Genomic DNA, 21137 nt, shown 5'->3' on the forward strand with positions numbered 1-21137 from the left:
AACTAACAATACAGACTTATTAAGGAAAAGTTGTCTCCCCTGCCTCATGCATATTCATATACATGAGTTATAACGAGCTTTTTTAACTCTTTTTTTGAACTGTATGTATAAAGTGTAACAGAAGATAGAACCATGGTAACAGACACTAGGTTCTGTCTTGTCTTGCCAAAAAAAAAGAGAAAAGAAATGGCCGACTTTCAAAACGTTTCCATGGCAAATTGTTGTATGAATTGAACTAAAACATCATGGATATGTAAAAAACGGAAATTTGTGCGTACTGTGAGCACAGTGGTAAGTGCACTCCCTTCTCACCTAAGCAACCAGGTTCGATTCCCAGTCTAGGTGCATGTTGGGTTTGTGATCACCAAGCCAGACAGGTGGGTTTCCTCTGGATACTCCAGATTCCCCCACAACACAAAAATCTTAGACCTTGAAGCAAGTGAATTATATAAAGTTGTAATTATTTGATTTTCTCAACGTCCTCAAATAAATTAGTTTCAACTAAACCAAAATGGCAATTGAGCATATTTTTCATAATTAAAATGTTACTCATTCAATGCAAATGAATAATAGAGTTTTAACAAAACTGTATAATAAAAGCTCAACTTAAATTCAGTACCATATGCAATTCTCACAAGCATTCATTTAAACTGTCTAGCGCAGTATAATGAAATATTAAGCTTATACCTCTTGAAAAACTCCCATTCATTAATAAATGTTTAAAAAGAAATCTAATTCCAGTACTTAAACCAATAGTGAAGCCGGTATTTGCTCAAGGACTTCTGAAGAGTCAAAGCATTGGGGTTTATTGACATATAACATTAAAACAAACCTGGCCTCCCGATCTATATACTTGTACATTCAACACAGACAAGTTGTCATGGGAGCTATTGCAACAATTTTAGCCAAGGTGTGAATACACTGTGCTTTTGTAATTATTTTGTTTAAAATAAAAAATAAAAATAACAACCATTTAAAGCCCTACTTAAAAAAATACCTCAATTAAAACAGCAACAATGTTCATGTACCTCTTAATTTGCTATCTAATACACCCAAATATGCATAGTCCAAGACTATATACAGATTAAACATATACATTTTAAAAAAAAAAGAAAAAGCAAGCTAAAAATATATAGCGAGCATGCAGTATACATGTAACTCGATAACTATTTAACTTATAAAACGCATGGAATAAAAAAAAGCAAGCTAAAATATATAGCAAGCATCCAGTTAAACTGTATAACCAAGCTAAAAATATATATAGCAAGCATGCAGTATAACTAGATAACCAAGCTAAAATATATACTTTTTCCTTGCATTAACAAAATGAACAAAATAACTAGGACAGTTACTATGGTTACAAGGGTTGCTATGACTACAGCGGGTGGGTTGGGGGATACCTACATTGTTTGTGTGATATGTTGTCACCATTTGGGGCTGTTGCCATGGAAACACAAACAATATTATTACACAATGAATAACTGATGATATATGGTCATATCTATACATGTATCATAATAAAAACATGGACAATCTGTCTAGTAAAGAATAATTATTTGATATTTATATATTCTGTGATATTTTATTTAAATCTGTTTAATGTAAGAGCTTTACAAAAAAGATTGCTGATTTCGGGTCCTGCATTGGAGGATTTTTTTTGCATGATCCAGTGTGGATTTAATTTGCAGTGGCACAGACATTAAATTTCGATAATATGATATTATGATACACATGTATAAGGTATTCATGACAGACACAATAGATGTATTATTAATTTGGTCTAAAACACATTTATATAATCTAGTCTAGAAAATTAGCATATATCATTAGTAACATAAAATTGTTGTGATTTTTGTCAGAAATAATATTACACAGAGTCGACTAATTTTAATTAATTTTCAAAAATAAAGATTGCTTACTAATAATTCAGTGACTAAATATAAAATTCAGTGACGAAAGATATCAAAAAACACTTATAGTTTTGAGATAGAACAAAGCCATGTAGTTCTTTTACGCCTATTGGCGCATTTTACATTGCATAATTTTGCCTGGAAAGGTCAGCTACTGTTTCTACACTGAACGAAATAGTGATTAACACTTTCCAGATATCAAATGGATAGTAGTTTTAGTGATTTGGGTGCAAAATCTGACAATAGAAGGAGCTGTTTTCAACCAAGCCAATTTACTAATAGTTTGACAAGAATCACAACACAAGCTTTACACAGTACATATTTTTTGGATTGACTATTCAAGAACAGCAATTGACATGAGGCTGAAATCAGAACACGTCTTCCCCTCGATAATTACTTAGTAGTTAAACAAAAGAATATTTTGAAACCAAGTCAACGTGCATTTGTTGGTCCAGGTCATCATGTGACACAAGTTAATGAATCTCTCCATTGTCTTTACAGTCATTTTAATATCAGGGTGTTTCAGCGTCATGTCAATAATGTGTACGTTTTGAAGCTAAAAGTAAAATAATGCACGCAAGCATTGGAATAAAAAAACTTGCTTAAAAACACACTAAACATCCCATTGTGCAATAAATACAACACTGTGAGTCCCCAATTTCTCGAAATATCTTAACCATAACAGGTAAGCCATCTTACTTGTTTAAACTAAATCTTTAAAACCAAAATTTTTTATCATGATTATTCTTTAAATAATTTCCTTGAGCTAAGCTTCATCCTGTTATAAGAGACTTAAGATTGTTCGAGAAATGGGAGCTAATTATTTAACTGCTGTTAAAATGTACATTCATATATTTCATACAGTAGAACACTCTTATGACAAAAACCAACATATTAAGTTTCCCTGTGACAAAAAATCGACCTACCGGTGGAGGGTTATCGATGTTAAGTTCATAAGGCTGTCCACAGTAACCGAATCTGATGACGTCACCTGGGGCAAGACGAACAGCGGCATTCTGTACGCGTACATCGTTAACGTAGGTCCCCTGCCCACTATTGAGGTCTTGTAAAACATAACAATCCTCTTGTTCACTGTATTCGATTATCGCATGTTGTTGGTCAACGCCGTTTGTCTGAAGATAGAAAAAAAATTGGTGATCAAGCATATATATATATATATAGATATATACAAAGATGGATTAAGCAAAATCTTTAAAGCAGGGATTAAAACATAAATCATGTATGTTTCTGTAGTACATAAAGGGACCATAAGATAAAATTGCAATAAAAAAAGAAAATTGTCAAAAACTTACACAGAAATATTCTGTGAAGTATTATCAGCCTCCTACTAACACATATTGACAATTCTAGGCTTATTTTGAGGAAATACGGTATTTGACGATTTCGGGACCATCTAGTCCCTTTAATGCCACATCATTCTGCACACAGTGCAGATTGTTTTATTCTCATATATCAAAACACATCCCCTTAAACAAGATAAATAGTTGTGATAATCCTTCAATATTTTTTGCCTTTGGATTTCTAATTCCTATTTATTTATTGTATCTAGATTTGGATGACAACTGTAAGCTGAAGTCCATTTTCTTGAATAAACCAGTACTGTTACTTTTTTTAGAGGGAATAAGCATACCTCTGGTGGGGATCAAACCAGCAAACTCTTGAGTAAGAGGAGGACAGCTTAAACTCTCTACCACTCTCACTCTGGTGGGGATTGAATCCACAACCACTTGGCTGCATGAGTGGTGGACAGCTTAAACTCTCTACCACTCTCACTCTGGTGGGGATTGAAACCACAACCTCTTGGCTGAGAGGTGGACAGCTTAAATTCTCTACCACTCTCACTCTGGTGTGGATTAAACCCACAACTTCTTGGCTGAGAGGTGGCCAGCTTAAATTCTCTACCACTCTCACTCTGGTGGGGATTGAACCCACAACTTCTTGGCTGAGAGGTGGACAGCTTAACCACTGGACCACTCTCACTCTGGTGGGGATCAAACCAAGAACCTCGTGGCTGAGAGGTGGACAGCTTAAACTCTCTACCACTCTCACTCTGGTGTGGATTGAATCTATAACCTCTTGGCTGCATGAAAGGTGGACAGTTTAAACTCTCTACCACTCTCACTCTGGTGTGGATTGAATCTATAACCTCTTGGCTGCATGAAAGGTGGACAGCTTAAACTCTCTACCACTCTCACTCTGGTGTGGATTGAATCTATAACCTCTTGGCTGCATGAAAGGTGGACAGCTTAAACTCTCTACCACTCTCACTCTGGTGGGGATTGAACCCACAATCTCTAGGCTGAGAGGTGGACAGCTTTAAATACTCTTCAAATCTCACTCTGGAGGGGATTGAACCCACAACCTCTTGGCTGCATGAGAGGTGTACACCTTAACCACTGGACCACCCTCACCCTGTTGGGGATCAAACCAACAACCTCTTGGGTGAGAGGAGGACAATGTAACCACTACACCACTTTCAACCTTTTAGATATTTGTGCGGTTTTTTTTTACAAAATCAAGTGCAATCTATAATTTGTATGTACATACAGAGATACCTAAATAATGTGTGCAAGTTTGTATTTCATTGCTAAAAAGTGTGGAACAATACAAAATTTGATATATATGTAACATATATAATACAACACTGTACTGTAAAAGAGTACATAGAATATACAGTTTAACATACATTGTAAATGCAGCCTAAAGGCCAAAATTGTTTGAGGTTTTGCTTTGGTTTAGGGTACACAAATACCACATCAATACAAAGTATAATGTCAGTCAAACAAAGCTACATGTAATATTAATGGCTAAGTTTTCAGAATTTTGTCTAAGTTAACAACGTTGTTAACGTCATCATTGTTAACTTTCAAATCTGTATTGACCTGGAAGTTAAATGTATACACTTCAGTGTGTGTATACCACGTCATAAATTAGGTCATATATGCTACGTCGGAAGGCAACATTTAGCTTAAAATAAAGACTTAAATCAAAGATAACTTTTCTTTTACTACACCATTTTTAATAAAACAAAAGGCAGTCTATGGCGCTTAAAGAGCCCCGCCTTCGTTTTATTACCGAAGTTAAATAAGGTGACTAGTTTCATCAAACACTCCGACAAACCTGTTTCCAAAACAATATTTTGCCAATGCTCCGTCAGACGGCCGTATTGTTAAAAGGTTTGTCAAAGTGTTTTAAGAAACTAAGCTCTTATTATCGAACTTAAGTAAAAGACCGAAGGTGGGGCTATGCAAGAGGCGTAGACTGTGCTATGTTTCATTTAAAATGGTGAAGAAATAGTGAAGTTATCTTTGTTTAAAGTCTTCATTCCAAGCAAAATATTGCCTTGCGATGTAGCATTTATGACGCAATTTATCACGTTGTTTACACACACTGAGCTATAGCTTACGGAACGTCACTGCACTTGTGATCTGCAGTATTTCTAACCAGATTTGAGCCAACTGTTTCATCTTTACTTGTTTTATTTAAATAGATGAGCACATCATCAACTAGTTCCATTTAAAAGCTAACAACAATTTTGTTAATCATATTGTTAACTTTAACAAAGTTTCGAATAATCAGCCAAATAAACAAGTTATTATTATATACAATTTTAAAGCAGAACCTCACTGCATATTTTAGCTTTCTCACCCGTTTCCACATTAAAGGGTTAACTTTTCTTGCGTCATATGATAACTACAATGTAGAACAGTATATCTTTGTAATGTTAAAGCTGCACTCTCACAGACTGAACATTTTGACAACTTTTTTTATTGTTTGTCTTGAAACGAGCCAATTTTTGCAAAAAGATCCATAGAAACAAGTTATATGAGACTCCTGACAAAACAATAGATCGCATATTTTTATATATAAGTTCAAAAATTGATGTTTTATGCATTTTTCTTAAACCATAACAAACTAACGGTTTAAGCCATAAAACATTAATTCTCAAACGTAAATATGAAAATCTACGATCTGATTTTTTGTCAGCAATCTTATATCAATGGTTTGCAGATACCTTCGCAAATATTTGCCCTTTCAGAGACAAAAAATAAAGAAGTTGTAAAAATGGTAAATCTGTGAGAGTGCAGCTTTAAATGGGAGAAAAAAGAGGACAGAATATTATTATTAAGTTCATATACAAACTGCATACCAATAAAATCATTTGTATCCCTGTCATGAATTTACCATCGTCAGATACTCTTCGTTGTTTATAATATATGAAGTGTAATGGAAAATGCACTGTGGTTGGTGACGATGTGAATTTACATAAGGAGGGAAGTGTCAAGAGGTTATTTTTCAAAAATTGTTTTTAAAGCTGCACTCTCACAGATTGAAAGTTTTGACAACTTTTTTTATTTTTATCTCGGAATGAGCAAAAGACTGATGACAAAAGATCAGATCGCACATTTTCGTATTTCCGCTCCAAAATTGATGTTTTATGCATTTTTCTTAAACCGGTTTAATGATTTAAGCCATAATTCATTAAATTTGGAATGGAAATATTAAAATCTGCGATCTGATCTTTTGTCACCAGTCTTTTATCACTGGTTTGCAGATATTTACGCTCATTCCAAGACAAAAAATAAAAAAGCTGTCAAAACGTTCAATCTGTGTGAGTGCAGCTTTCATAAAAACAAAATACAAAATGTAATACAAAATGTGACAAGATATTCTCTATTTTACCCAAAAGCATAAGTTACAATCAAATTAGGCTTCACTCAGGAATTACAATTTCTTATCAAATAAGTATCTGACAGTTACTAGGTTTTTTGTTCATAAAATGAAATAAAGTATCAACAATTTTAGAAAAAAATTGCTGTCAGCTAGTCCATTTAAAACTGAACAAATTCGCTCATTCTGATGAAAAAGTCCACCCATATTTGAGAAATTGTATAATTGAAACAAAAACTATTGTTTATGCAATTCTAAAAAATCACAATTATTTAAGAGGCCGAGGCCTTCAACAGTTGCCTCACAACACTGGAATAACTTCATCAAATACAACATCAATTATTGATGGAACACTTTAAGTGACACATAACTGTGGTCACATCTAGGGAATGGAAATGGATTAATCAAGATCACATGTAGATGGTGGTTAATCAATATGACTGGGCTTCTGCTACAGATGTTGCGTGTGCCAAGCATTTTTTAATACAGAAATTATACTCTGGTAAACAAAAAATATATGAGTGAGTGCACATGAAGCAATTTTTAAAGTAATAATCTCATGACATCTGTTGCATATCTAAATAATGTCACAGAATTATATGGATAAAAGTTTTGCCATGAAAATCTTAACAAAAGTGTCTACAAAAAAATACAGTTCTACAAATATGTCAGTATTTATAAAGTTTATATAAAATTGTTTTAGATAAAAAGGTGAAAATGATGCACTTACAAAATACAAACATACATGATAAAGGGACGTAACTCTTGAAATGATTTTTGCCACAGTGAAAGGACTTGTTATATGCCTTTTGTATCTTACATTTCATGTTACATATGTAATAGAGATTATGCATTCTGATGTTGACAAAAACAATGTTTTATTTACTGCAATTATTTTATTTGATCCACACAGCTGATTCATACCAAAAACAATAGCATATATATTTTCTCCCTTGTATACTTAAACGTCAGATGGTACTGGAAAAATTAGGGTGATCAGTACTACTTGTAATATACAACCAAAAGCTATTGTCTACTGCTGTATTCATGTATATTTTCGACATATGTACATAGTGTTGCTATTGCTTAAGAGATTATTAACACATGCATTAGTGTTCAAGGGAAAGCTATGAAACTTTGTTGACTTTCTTTCTAATTTTTGTAGTTACACATGTACACAAGGCTGGATTGATGTAAAAAAGTGATCCAATTAGGTAAATGAAAGTCTATTGGTGCTGATCATTCAGAAATTCAATTTGTAATGGTGTATTCTTAGCAAACATACATGTAGTGTACAATTACGTCATGAATAATGTATGCTAAAATTTAGAATGACCATGGTTTTTATGCTTCTCACTAATTTTTCACACTTGGTTTTAAATATACAAATGGGTTACAGGAGAAGTTTTTCCAACCCAAAAGTTGTACCACTGTTAAGTTGTACCATGATTTAAGCGACATCATCCCATTTATGTATTCCCTATATATAATATATATGTGTCCTACATAGTCAAACATTAAGATCATGATAATATATTAAGACCATGGTTTAAAAAAACTAATCGGTAAGAACACCAAAAACAAATGATAGTTTTAAGGGAGAAATTCCTATCAAATGTCTCTGTATAAACCAGTGTGCATGTGTTATCTTCTAAAGAACTCCCTTAATAGAGCCAATTGATGACTGAATGGAAATTTGGAGGTTGCTTTCATTACTTAATGGAAATTTTGCCATTGTTACCTGGTTTATTGGATGCAGTAATAATGCTTCTATAATGTTAAATCCAGTCAGTTCTCAAAAAACAACTCCTGCAAAGCCATTTTGCATGACTGTTCATTACCAACCTAAACCATTGCACAATAAAGTAAACCTGGGAGAAAAAAATTGTGCCCAATGGTGGGCTTGAATCCACATTGCCGGAACACTAGCACAGTGCTCTAACCAACGTCTTTTACTTCCGACACTAGAAAAGTGCATTAATTATAAACCTCCAGAGTGGAAAAGTGTGTCTGACGTAGGGCTCAAACCCACACCCACCACAAAACAAGCATGAGGATCTACCAAACATACTGAGCTTACCAGGCGGCAGGCTCTAACCCACTCACAATATGCATCTTCACACGTTCATAATAGTAAGTAAACTAAAACGTGATAAAACATATATATCAAGTGGTAAATATAAACATGTATAATACCTGCAGGAGGATATCACAATTTTCCTTCCCAATGGTTGTCACTTTCGGGGCGAGCTGATAGTAAGCTCCATCACCGGACTTGAGGAATGCCTTTGTATTTCTACTCATCTTTCTGTTATCACCGCATGCCAATTATTAAAAAAAACAGGTGCCCGCCGAAAACGGTTAATTGGAGAAATAAAGCCTTAATACACACTTTTTACCCTATCCGAACAATACGACACTTGGCTTAATTATATCTAAATTGTATATGTGTTGTTTTCCATCGAATTATTGAACCGAAAGATGTTGATGAACCTGTTTATTGTTGTCAAAACTATCAATTTTCACTTTGACAGGTTCGAGCATAACAACCAAACAACAATAGTCTCCAACCTAGTGACTGGTATTTACTTTTCCACATATAGTTTTAAACTTAAAATCTAGTATTACTGGATAAATGTTTTTAATAATATTATATTGTCTTTTAACTAAAATTAGATAGATCAAGCTTATTTAAAAAATAATTTATACCAAAAATAACCATTACAGAGTCGAGATTAAACTATTGGATAATTGACACTTCCGGTTTGATGTTATTGTGCAAATTAAGCACAAATATCCGTTTTTTCCAGCTAGTACGAAGATTTTGCGCAATTCAAGCTAACATGACAAAGGCCCTGTTGATACTCTCCGAGGGGGCTGAAGAAATGGAGACTGTCATTAGCGTAGACGTGCTTAGAAGGGCCGGGGTAAGTCGAGAATGTCACCTCAAACATTCAGTTGCCTCCCTTGCGTTATAAAAAATATTGAAGAGTGGTCCCCCTTCATGTGCTTAATTTTTGAAAAATATTAATCATGAATAAAAGAAAAATATGAATGCATTTGCAATTTCATCTATTTCTATAAATGCATGTCTTTATTTGTACAATTTTATGTCGAAATATGTCCTTATTACATATTTTTATGCTTGCAGATTGATGTGACTGTAGCTGGGCTGAACGACGCAGAGGCGGTTGAATGTAGTCGTAAGGTGAAGATTGTACCCGACATGTCGCTTGGTGAGGCCAGCAAGCACGGGCCATATGATGTTATCGTCTGTCCTGGGGGAGCTCAGGGTGCTAACAACCTTGCTAGTGTTAGTTAAACTAAATTTTTACTTGTAAATTCAATCCTAATTAGTTTTAAACTTATTTACACTTATTTATTTTTACAAAGATTTTGAAACTTTTCAATCACTCTTGTTGATACGATGTTGTGTGATAGTGTGGGTTTGTGTTGTGGGGGAAACCGGAGTACACGAAAAAAATCCTCATGTCCAACTTGGCGACTACAAACCAAACTGACATGCGCCCAGGCCTGGAATCAAACCAAAGATGCCTAGGTGAGAAGCGAGTGCACAAACCACTGTGCTAACCATACAACCAATATACAGTGCATTGCTGGTTAAAAGAAAATTTTAGGTTAAATTTTCATTTTATTCATCTAATATGTAAGACTTTTTGCTGTCTCATAGCACTCTTACGCAGTGTAAGGTTTACGACTTAGATGTCTTACTTACATCATGGTTTGAAGCTGTACTCTCACAGATTGAACGTTTTGACAACTTTTTTATTCTTTGTCTTGGAACGAGCCAATTTATATGAAAATGCATAGAAACCAGTGATATAAGACTGCTGAAAAAAGTCAGATTGCAGATTAGTTCAAAAATTGATTTTTTATGTATTTTTCTTATCAATTTTCGACGGAAATATGAAAATCTGCAATCTGATCTTTTGTCAGCAGTATTATATGACTGGTTTGCAGATACTTACGCAAAATTGGCTCATTCCAAGACAAAAATATATAAAAAGTTGCCCAAAAAGTAAAGCTGTGAGAGTTCAGCTTTAAAGCTCTCACCAGTACTGTTTGAACTTTCATTATAGTTTACTTAAATCAACTTATGATGTTAGCTGTTCATTTTTACAACAGTCTGCAGAGGTTGGACAGATCTTGAGTGAGCAGGAGAAAGGAGGCAGACTGGTAGCTGCCGTCTGTGCAGGTTTGTTGTATTCTTAAATGTTTAAGGATTATTGTCATTTGTTCCCAAGTGTTTATGCTGTTAAAAAGCAGGAGAGCATGCAATCAATTTTCATGAAGTATGCCAGCCCTTTTTGTGAAAACGCGAGTGTACCTTTCTGTGTTCAAATTATTACAGCATGAACACATGAGCATTTCGAATAATTAGGCATCACTTTTACGGTAAAGATATGTAAAAACTCCTGCACAAATTCTTTATCGTTTCCAACATGGCCAAATACTTGGATCTACTTATCAGGGATGGGAGAAAATATATTCGAGTCTTCTCAAAAGGAGCATCAGTACTGGTTTCTACCCAGGCATCGCATATAAGAGTTATTCCCATGAACATAAGCTTTCAACTGTTTACACAGTTAAATAAATTGGCACCATTGATGCACACGATATTTTCATTGGTCAATCTGTTTTAGGCTTTAAACATAATGATCTGTTTTCTTTGTATACTTAACTGTATTGAACCTGTTTTTTCCTAGCCCCAATCGCTCTTGCCAGCCATAAAATTGGAAGTGGAAAATCTGTGACCTCGCATCCTAGTGTCAAGGATAAAATGACTTCAGGTTTGTATATTACATTTCAGATGCACGTTCATACATGTATATATATTCTAATGTATCTAACTACAGAAAAATGTGTATGCCTGAGACATACTTTCATATGTGTAAACTACAGATATATATACATTCATGTGTACACTACATGCATTAATAATATGTTTATACTACATTCAAACATTCGTATGTTCACACTAGACACACATTTAATATATATTTCAACTAGACACACATTTGTATGTTTTAATGCAATGTTTGGATTATCCATACAATAATCAATATACATCCCAACATGTAATTTGTGAGGAAAGTATCATCCCTGTTGCTCAAAGAAAAAGGTCCAGGTATTTTCATAGCCTTGGTGGCGATTTGACAGCATCATCAGCGGTGTTGTGCGAAACCTTGTTCAAATCTAGAAAAATGGTAATTGTTGTGTATGTATGCCAGAGACAATAGGCAAGGGTTCAGCAAGGCCCATAACTCTGGCTTTTAATTTTTTGAGATGTGCCCCTTGATAGAATGGAAAAAGGACAACCATAGGAGTTCATTTCATTACACATTTGTACTTTAAATTGTTATTTGTAGCTCAGCTTTCTTAAGTAATGTTCGACTTGCATTTTATGATTTTATATTTTCTTTCACTTTATTAATTTTGGATATAAAAATGTAAAATTGATAAAAAGTCAGGCATTTTAGTATCTCATTGAAAATGGTTGATATTGTACTATTTATATCTCTTTATCTGTGTTTGTTTAAAGCTGGGTACCAGTACTCAGAAGACAGAGTGGTACAAGATGGAAAACTGATTACAAGTCGCGGACCGGGTACCACTTTCGAGTTTGCCCTGAAAATTGTGGAAGTTTTGCTCGGAGCTGACAAAGCCAATTCCTTGGTGTCACCAATGCTTTTAAAATTGTGAAAAGGTGACTTTCCGAAAACAAAGCCATAAAGGGCATACCTGAAAGGATCCCTTTTAAAAAAAAAAAAATTCTGGTGCCATTTTTGTTTTTCTATGAGTGTGATAGATGACTTTAGCTCAATTTAAAATGTAAATGGCTAACCAAAACTGGTCCCTTTTAATTTTCTCTTTGCCGGTGACATTTTTTTTCTAAGAGTGTTACTGGCATCTATAACTTTAGCTCAATTTAAACTGCAGATGGCTTACCAAAAAGAATCCCTTTTCGTTTTTTCTTTGCTGGTGCTACTTATACTTTTGTAACTCTGAAAAGTTATTAACTTAAAAAGTAATGGTAAAATTGCAATTCTTATTTATTGCAATTCTTTTAACAGATCAGTGATCCTATTGTTCCCAAAGGAAAGTGTGTAGTATAATAATATAACGGTACAATTTTGTTTGAACCGGAGGGGGTGGGAATTATCTTTGGAAAACCAGATTATTTATAATCCTGATCTGCAACTATTCCAGTGGATATATAATGTTGGAAGAATCTCTTAACAGCAGTTTGCCATAATTGTTTTGATGTATTGTATGTAGATATCTGTGCAAAAAATGTTGCAGATTGTAAAATGTAGAAGATGTGAAATCCTGTATGTTTGCAGTTAATTGACCCATATTGCTTTTTAGGATATGTCAGTATATGATATTATGTACTTGATTTATTGTTAAGCATTAACTTTGCACCTTGGTATTTTAAGTGCAAATTGTTTTTAGTTTGTAAATTGTTTTTGAAGAAATAAAAACTTTAAAAAACTGTTTTTGTTATATTTATCAATCATATATAAAGCCACGTCACACACTTTTGGGACTAAGGACATATTTATTATAAACAAAAATTTCTTCCAAACTGCTTAAATTAAATATTGATTATGTCCCAACTTATTCTTACTGCATTAAAAGTGTTGATTTAAAATGTCCCTATAGTTTAAAGTGACATTCATATTGAAAATCAATACATAAACATGTATAACAAACTTAAATTCTGAGTGATATACCTTTAACTACTAACTAATGCATTTATGGAAACAATTACTGATAACAAGATGGTAATTTAATTGCGGAAAACACAAATATTTAATGACTGGTGAGTGCTAAAAGATTGACAGTGATCAACTATCGTCTCGTAAGGTAGAAATACTGTGTTTAAATTAAACACGCATCACACTACGTGGGAATGACAGAGGCTCGCATATATCGCCGTCGGGGTGAGCGGAACAATGAGAAATGTCTGGTAGAATTGGATAACTTCGGGGATGGATCCATTATGCTGTGAGCTTGAGTTTCCGCGAATGCACACAAAAACTCATTCAAGGAAACATGAACGCGATGAGGTATCAGAATGACGTCATTCAGCCGGTTCTTCTACCTCATATCCGTGCCAATCGCGGTATGGTGTTGGCACAGGATAACGCACCATATCACGCGGCTAGAAGCACACAAGTTATGCTTGTAACAAACAACGTACGAACACTCCAATGGCCTGCAGAAAGTCTGGATTTAAATCCAATCAAGCGCGCGTGCCCAGCCGCTGCAACCAAATCTCAGGGTGCTCACGCGTGTTTTTCACTACATTTGGGCAGCCATTCCACAACAGTATCTTCACAAATACATTGTATCAATGACAAGGTGCCTCGCTGTAATTTGTGTGGACATACAAAGTATTAAAACAAAATCAAACACAACGTGATTTAATCTTGCAATTTTTGTTTTAAGGGTGTCAATGTTAATCCTCTGTATTAAGTTTGTTCCCGTGATCAAATTTCAATGAAGTTTTGTTTTACGTGTTAGGAATAAATCGTGTCAAACTTATATTTGGTTATTTGTATTTTTCTTCAAATACTTTTCCTAAAGTATGATAAAAACTAGGCCAATTAGAAATTCGTCGTTGTGTATATATACTTCCAACAAACGTAGTTATACTCTCTAGCTTTTCAAATTTTATAGTTTTTTGTGAACCCGTAAATGATTCCATGATCATAATTGCGACACACTCCGTGAAGCCCTGATCAAGTTTGTTTGTAGATTTAAAGTTCCTACAGTAATGATTGAAGAAATCTTAAAAACTTATTAACTTCAAGCTGCACTCTCACAGATATACCGTTTTTACAACTTTTTATTATTTTTGTCTTGGAAAGAGCAAAGTTTTGCTCTTACTAACGGTTTAAGAAAAATGCATGACACATCATTTTTCGACTTAAATATAAAAATCTGCGATCTAAGTTTTTGTCAGCAGTCTTATGTAACTGGTTTCCATGCATATTCCCAAAATATGGCTCGTTCCAAGACAAAAAAAAAAATGTCAAAACGGTATATCTGTGCGAGTAATGATTTTCCGCGTCCAAAGTAAATGCACAACCATTTGCCTGTCGGGGCGGCCACTAAAAAACGTCACAAATGGCAAGTCGATTTTATATACCACCAGCTCAACAGGTAAAGAAGTATAATATGTCATGTCACATTTTGTCATTTACTGTATGTCACATGTTTTTATCGCATGTAGCGCCAAGTGTTGCACCTTCACAAATGAAACTTCATACAAATGCTTGTCAGCATGATTTTAAATTTCTTCAAGTAGTTTTTGCACTCTAATTGCATCATCAACAAAATAGACAAGGGGAGATAATTTTACTCTGCAATACAGTGCCCCAGTATAACTTTCCTACACCATCAAGTTTCTATTCTAAGTTTCAATCAAATCCTTCAAGCAATTTTCGATTTAGTGGCAGGACAAACTACATTATAACAAAAAGCTAAACGCAAACATCTCTCCCGTTCTGGGTAACCAAGTGACACTTGGACCTTACTCAATACTTAATAAGCCGAGTACTCAAACAATATATATTTAGCTAAATCTTTACTCATCGAAAAAGTAGACAAAGAAAATAATCATTTTAACATTTATTACGTTCAATTAGAATGGTGGTGTATTATAAAAGTTCAATTACAGAAACAAAACTGCTGTTATGATACGCCATAAAAAATACATTCATTTTGATATCATGAGTCTAAACCAGTAATGTATATAATGAAATGGTTATTACTACTACGTTTTGTTCCATATGTCATGTTCTACTCTTGGTGTTTTTTTTATCAGATTTCGATTTTCCCCCAGCTATTGCCCCGTGCAATCCGAAACTGAACAATCTATTAGTGTCCAATACACCCCCTGGGATTGAAGCGCAGTAGTAATAATACTAATTTATAATAAATTATTTTCTAAATGATGAATTTGAAGTCAAATAAATTGTTCTTGGTTTATTTTGTTTTAACTAAAAACAACACAAATATAAAATACCAGACAAGTAGTTTATTAAGAGATGACGTGCAGCCGACAAAGAAACACATGTAGAGATTTGTACAACAAGCACACTATAGCCCTGAAGAAAACACTGGCTACAAAAGTCCTGAGCTGTGCACATGTCAATATATGTAAAACAAGCACACTATCACCGAAGCAAACACTGGCTGCAAAAGTCCTGAGCTGCTCTACCGACCGGCCAGGCAAAACCAGAGACGGTTAACTCTGGAAACCTGTGCTCATTTGCCAAGTGTCGGCTCACAAAGTATGAATGTCGAGCCTCATTCATTTGTCTGGTTTCAAATTTATGATGCACATACAATATTATATTAAATATACCCTTTGCAATACAAAATGAATTAGGTGTATACAGCGGGAAGTCAGTTGACCAAATCACAGTGAGTTGATGGGTATGAACTCCAGCTTTGGTGTCATTTGACCTGTACCAAATTTAGTGACATTTAACCTAAAATATATTTTTTTTATTTTCAGATTAATCAAAGGGGTCACTCCTACCGACTATCTAGCATAAAATAACTATGAATTACTGCGATTTAACAATGTCAGAAAATCTCGAAATGCCTATGTAGAGGCCTCTATTTAGGCATTAATATATTTAAGGTTAAATGCCACTAAATTTTGTACAAGTCAAATGACACCAAAGCAGGAGTTCATTCCCATCAAATCACTGTGGACCAAAAAACAATTTATATCTGAATGATAAAATCCTTATGCAAGCCCAACACAAGCCCCGAACATATTATGTCAAGGTTTTGAAAGTGTTGTTTCCATTCTGTTTCTCGTGTTTCCCGTGAAAAGGCATCCACTATTTTCTCTGAAAGAGAAAAAAGAAAAAAATATGAGAATATTCATAATGTCTTCCTTAACATTTCAAAAAGGTATTGTTTCCCTCCGTCTGCAGATAGAGTTGGGATCTCTAATCATTGAAGTACTTGGGGTTTACCTTTTCATTTTTTATTATTATTTGTTTTATTGATAAGTTTCCTCAAGTTGATGTATACTTTGATAAGATTTATCTTTTGCGTGTTATCTTTATTAAGAATTGTTGGGATAAGAGTGAGGTTTGCACATAAACTGGTTTAACCCCCCAGTAAATTTACATTTTACTGACCGTTCCAAGGCGGTACTTAACAATTCTTGATAAACATACCAATTGTATATATATATAGTATTTATGCACTGTGCTGTTTGTAGAGTTGTGTGCTGTTCTATGTTTCTTGTTTGTGAATTTGTGTTCTATGTCTTCGGCGTTGCCCATTGCCACTAAACCGGGTTTATGTTTAAACTTTTTGCTACTGAGCATGTTTTTGTAGCTTTTTGCATATATATTGGGACCACAAAAAGGTCAAATTTCCATGCAGAGTATCCAAATAAAAGATATTGCCGTTATTCAAGACCATTAAACACTATCCATAACATAATAATACTATTATACTTATTAAACATTTTTTCTCAATATCAGCCAATATTATTGTATTACCATGATAAAGTTTCATAAATATTTCACACCTATCTGATCCAATCCAGCAAGCAGACCTTTGTGTCATCTGTGAGGTGTCACCCATTGTATCAACTGTGAAGGGTCACCCATTGTGTCATCAGTGAGACGTCACACATAGCCAACTCCAAAAGCGCATTATACGAAAGCCAGGTCTGTGTTTTGTCCTTGGGGCTAAAATTGAATACAAAATCAATTCAATAAGGCTTTCCATCGTGTTTATTACTATGTTCCTGCAAACTTGATAGCGAATGAATACCACTATCATCATCCTTTAGAGTAACAGCAACAACAGAACATACTAGTATTCACAGTCCATTTCATACTCAACACTTGTACAGTGACTCATTAATATTACCATATCTATGTATTTACCAATAAACACAAGGTTTCATACAGTATTCTCACCTGTCCAAGTCCAAAAAATCAAGCCACTGAGTCATCTGTGAGCCAACTCCACAGCAAGGGGCATCTCTTCCGGTCGGATGGTTGAACACTTCCGGTACCATGGATACTGAAACATTGAACCAAAGCATTAGATTCATTCAAAATAAAGTTTACATTTCTAATAATAAAAACAAGTCTCGGAATCGATTAAACAAATGTAAAACATATGAATTCAAGTGCTTATAAACCATAGTCATAACAAATATTTATAAATAGGTTTATTAAAAATATATTGCTATTACTTAAATTTCTTATATTTTTTCACTTCATGAGCCTCTCCTACCAGTCTATTATTAACAATTTTCAAACTAAAACCACAAAGCCACCGCCACTATTATAATATAATGATATACATAAAAAGGGAAGTAAACATGTTCTGCTACTCGTGTTCGGTTTAAGAAATCTTGGGAAACATGCTGGTGCCTTTTGCATTTTCACTATAAGATTTCAAAAACCAACAGAAAATGCCTTTTCAATTTTTATGTATTTCCTTAGAAAGTAATTTCAGTTTTAAATAAAGATATTTTTTCTGAAAATAATTTATTTTATGATGAACATTTTATTTTAAGTTAATAGATTATAGTTTATAAATGATAAGCTCATGAAATATTAAGTGACGTACTTATTGAAAACCCTCCTTTTTAAGCTATTCTGTTGGTTTTTTTTTCAAAAAAAAATACATTAATCAAGATGGTGCACATCATTTACATTTTGCCATAATTCAAAATGAATGACAAATATTTTTCAACTTTTATGAACGTATTAACGAAAGCTTCTTCAAAATACATAACTTTGTTGATAATTTTTTCCACAGGATCTGGTGTAAACAAACCTGACATTGTAGCCCCATACCACCAATCTAAATAAAATAGCTTAATTACAAAAGGCAAATATATTTTGAGGTCTCAAAGGCAAGGTAGGGGTTTAATCAATAAACAAGAGTGCAGGGAAGCGAATTCCAACGTGAATTGGTCTGTTCTTCAAAATGCAAGAAAATACTAGAAATCACCGTACATTACATATTTAACCCTTGTACACTGACTAAGCATCAGTCTCATCAATATTACCATTATCTATGTATTTACCAATACATGTTAGGTTTCATACACTATTCTCACCTGTCCAAGTCCAGCAGTCAAGCCACTGCGTCATCTGTGAGCCAACTCCACTGCAAGGGGCATCTCTTCCGTTCGGATGGTTGGACACTTCCGGTACCATGGATACTGAAACATTGAACAAAAGCATTTGATTCATTCAAAATAAAGTTTACATTTCTAATAATAAATACAAGTCTCAAAATCAATTAAACAGATGTAAAACATATGAATTCAAGTGGTTATAAACAAAAATTATTGAAAATTATTTATATATTTTTTTTTAAATATATTGCCATTACTTAAATTTCTTATATTTTTTTTTACTTCACGAGCCTCTCCTAATAGTCTATTATTAACAATTTTCAAACTAAAACCACAAAGCCAAACCGATTATTACTATACAATGATATACATAAAAAGTGAAGTAAATATTTTCCGTTACGCGGGTCGGTTTAAGCGATCTTGGGAAACATGCTGGTGCCTTTTGCATTTTCACGATAAGATTTCAAAAACCAACAGAAAATGCCTTTTCAATTTTTATGTATTTCTTTAGAAAGTAATTTGAGTTTTAAATACAGATATTTTTCTGAAATTAATTGGTTTTATAATGAACATTTCATTTCAAGATAATAGATTAAAGTTTATAAATGATCAGCTCATGAAGTATTTAGTGACCTACTTATTGAAACATTCTTTTTTTAAACTATTGTTTTTAAAAAAAACACACACACTACATTAATCAAAATGGTGCACATTATTAACCTTTTGCCACAATTCAAAATGCATAACTGATTTCTTTTCAACTATTAACAACGTTTTAAAAAAAAGGTCTACAAAATACATAACTTTGTTGATGATGTTGTCCGCAGGATCTGGTGTTAACAAACCTGATGTTGTAGCCCCATACCACCAACCTAAATAAAATAGCTTAATAACAAAAGGCAAATACATTTTAAAAACACAAAATTAAGCTTGGGGTCTTATGAATAAATAAGGGTGCAGGGGAGTTAATACCATCGTGAATTGGTCGGTTCTTCAAAATGCAAGAAAATACTAGAAATCACCGTCCATAACATACTTAACCCTTGTACACGGAGAGTAAGCATCGTTCTCATCAATATTACCATTATCAATGTGTTTATCAATGAATGTTCGGTTTCATACACTATTCTCACCTGTCCAAGTCCAAAAAATCAAGCCACTGAGTCATCTGTGAGCCAACTCCACAGCAAGGGGCATCTCTTCCGGTCGGATGGTTGAACACTTCCTGGACCATCAATACTGAAACATTTAACAAAAGCAATTAATTCATTCAAAATAAAGTTTACATTTCTGATAATAAATACAAGTCTCAGAATCGATTAAACAAATGTAAAACATATGAATTCAAGTGGTCATAAACAAAAATTATTGAAAATTCTTTACAAATAGGTTTTAAAAAAAAATATATTGCTATTACTTAAATTTCTTATATTTTTTACTTCATGAGCCTCTCCTACCAGTCTATTATTAACATTTTTTAAACTAAAACCACAAACCCACCCCCACTATTATAATATAATGATATACATAAAAAGGGAAGTAAACATTTTCTGCTACTCGTGTTCGGTTTAAGAAATCTTGGGAAACATGCAGGTGCCTTTTAGCATTTTCACTATAAGATTTCAAAAACCAACAGAAAATGCCTTTTCAATTTTTATGTATTTCTTTATAAAGTAATTTGAACTTTAAAAATATATATAAAAAATCTGAAAATAATTGATTTTATGATGAACATTTCATTTTAAGTTAATAGATTATAGTTTATAAATGATCAGCTCGTGAAGTATTTAGTGAACTACTTATTGAAACATTCTTTTTTTAAACTATTGTTTTTAAAAACAACAACATTAATCAAAATGGTGCACATCATTAACCTTTTGCCATAATTCAAAATGCATATCTGATTTCTTTTAAACTATTAACAACGTTTTAACGAAAACGTCTACAAAATACATAACTTTGTTGATGATGTTGTCCACAGGATCTGGTGTTAACAAACCTGACATTGTAGCCCCATACCACCAACCTAAATAAAATGACTTCATTACAAAAGGCAAATACATTTCAAAAACACAAAAGTAAGCTTGGGGTCATATCAATAAATAAGGGTGCAGGGGAGTGAATTCCAACGTGAATTGGTCTGTTCTTCAAAATGCAAGAAAATACTAGAAATCACCGTCCATAACGTACTTAACACTTGTATACTGACTGAAAGCATCATTCTCATCAATATTACCATTATCAATGTATTTACCAATAAATGTTAGGTTTCATACACTATTCTCACCTGTCCAAGTCCAACAATCAAGCCACTGCGTCATCTGTGAGCCAACTCCACTGCAAGGGACATCTCTTCCGGTCGGATGGTT

At 33.6% G+C, this 21137-nt stretch overlaps 2 protein-coding genes across 7 annotated transcripts in view; one reads left to right on the forward strand and one right to left on the reverse strand.

The window, feature by feature from the left end:
* Positions 1 to 9146, reverse strand: part of LOC128246691 (forkhead-associated domain-containing protein 1-like) — a 47893-nt gene extending 38747 nt beyond the window's left edge. For 5 of the 6 annotated variants that reach the window (XM_052965045.1, XM_052965043.1, XM_052965046.1 and 2 more), the window contains exons 1-3: positions 8799 to 9146; positions 2837 to 3043; positions 1405 to 1437 (exon numbers count right to left, since the gene is read on the reverse strand). In XM_052965045.1, the coding sequence (XP_052821005.1) occupies positions 1405 to 1437; positions 2837 to 3043; positions 8799 to 8906 (348 nt within the window). In that variant the 5' untranslated portion in view covers positions 8907 to 9146. The remainder of the gene's footprint in view (positions 1 to 1404; positions 1438 to 2836; positions 3044 to 8798) is intronic. The other variant, XM_052965044.1, reaches the window with a different exon arrangement.
* Positions 9147 to 9345: 199 nt separating this feature from the next.
* Positions 9346 to 13112, forward strand: LOC128203165 (Parkinson disease protein 7 homolog). Its single transcript, XM_052904458.1, has 5 exons — positions 9346 to 9529; positions 9754 to 9915; positions 10749 to 10818; positions 11330 to 11413; positions 12166 to 13112. The coding sequence occupies exons 1-5, from the start codon at positions 9371 to 9373 to the stop codon at positions 12324 to 12326; spliced, it is 636 nt and encodes a 211-aa protein (XP_052760418.1). The 5' UTR covers positions 9346 to 9370; the 3' UTR covers positions 12327 to 13112.
* The last annotated feature ends 8025 nt before the right edge of the window (positions 13113 to 21137 follow it).

This window comes from Mya arenaria, chromosome 9, assembly GCF_026914265.1.
Source record: "Mya arenaria isolate MELC-2E11 chromosome 9, ASM2691426v1".
NCBI classification, from domain to species: Eukaryota; Metazoa; Mollusca; class Bivalvia; order Myida; family Myidae; genus Mya; species Mya arenaria.

Bases quoted from the DNA above. Each gene is read 5' to 3' on its own strand.
- LOC128203165 (XM_052904458.1), top strand. From the start codon at position 9,371: ATGTTATTGTGCAAATTAAGCACAAATATCCGTTTTTTCCAGCTAGTA. The intron at 9,530-9,753 runs GTAAGTCGAGAA...TTATGCTTGCAG, and splicing joins ACGTGCTTAGAAGGGCCGGG to ATTGATGTGACTGTAGCTGG. The intron at 11,414-12,165 runs GTTTGTATATTA...GTTTGTTTAAAG, and splicing joins CAAGGATAAAATGACTTCAG to CTGGGTACCAGTACTCAGAA.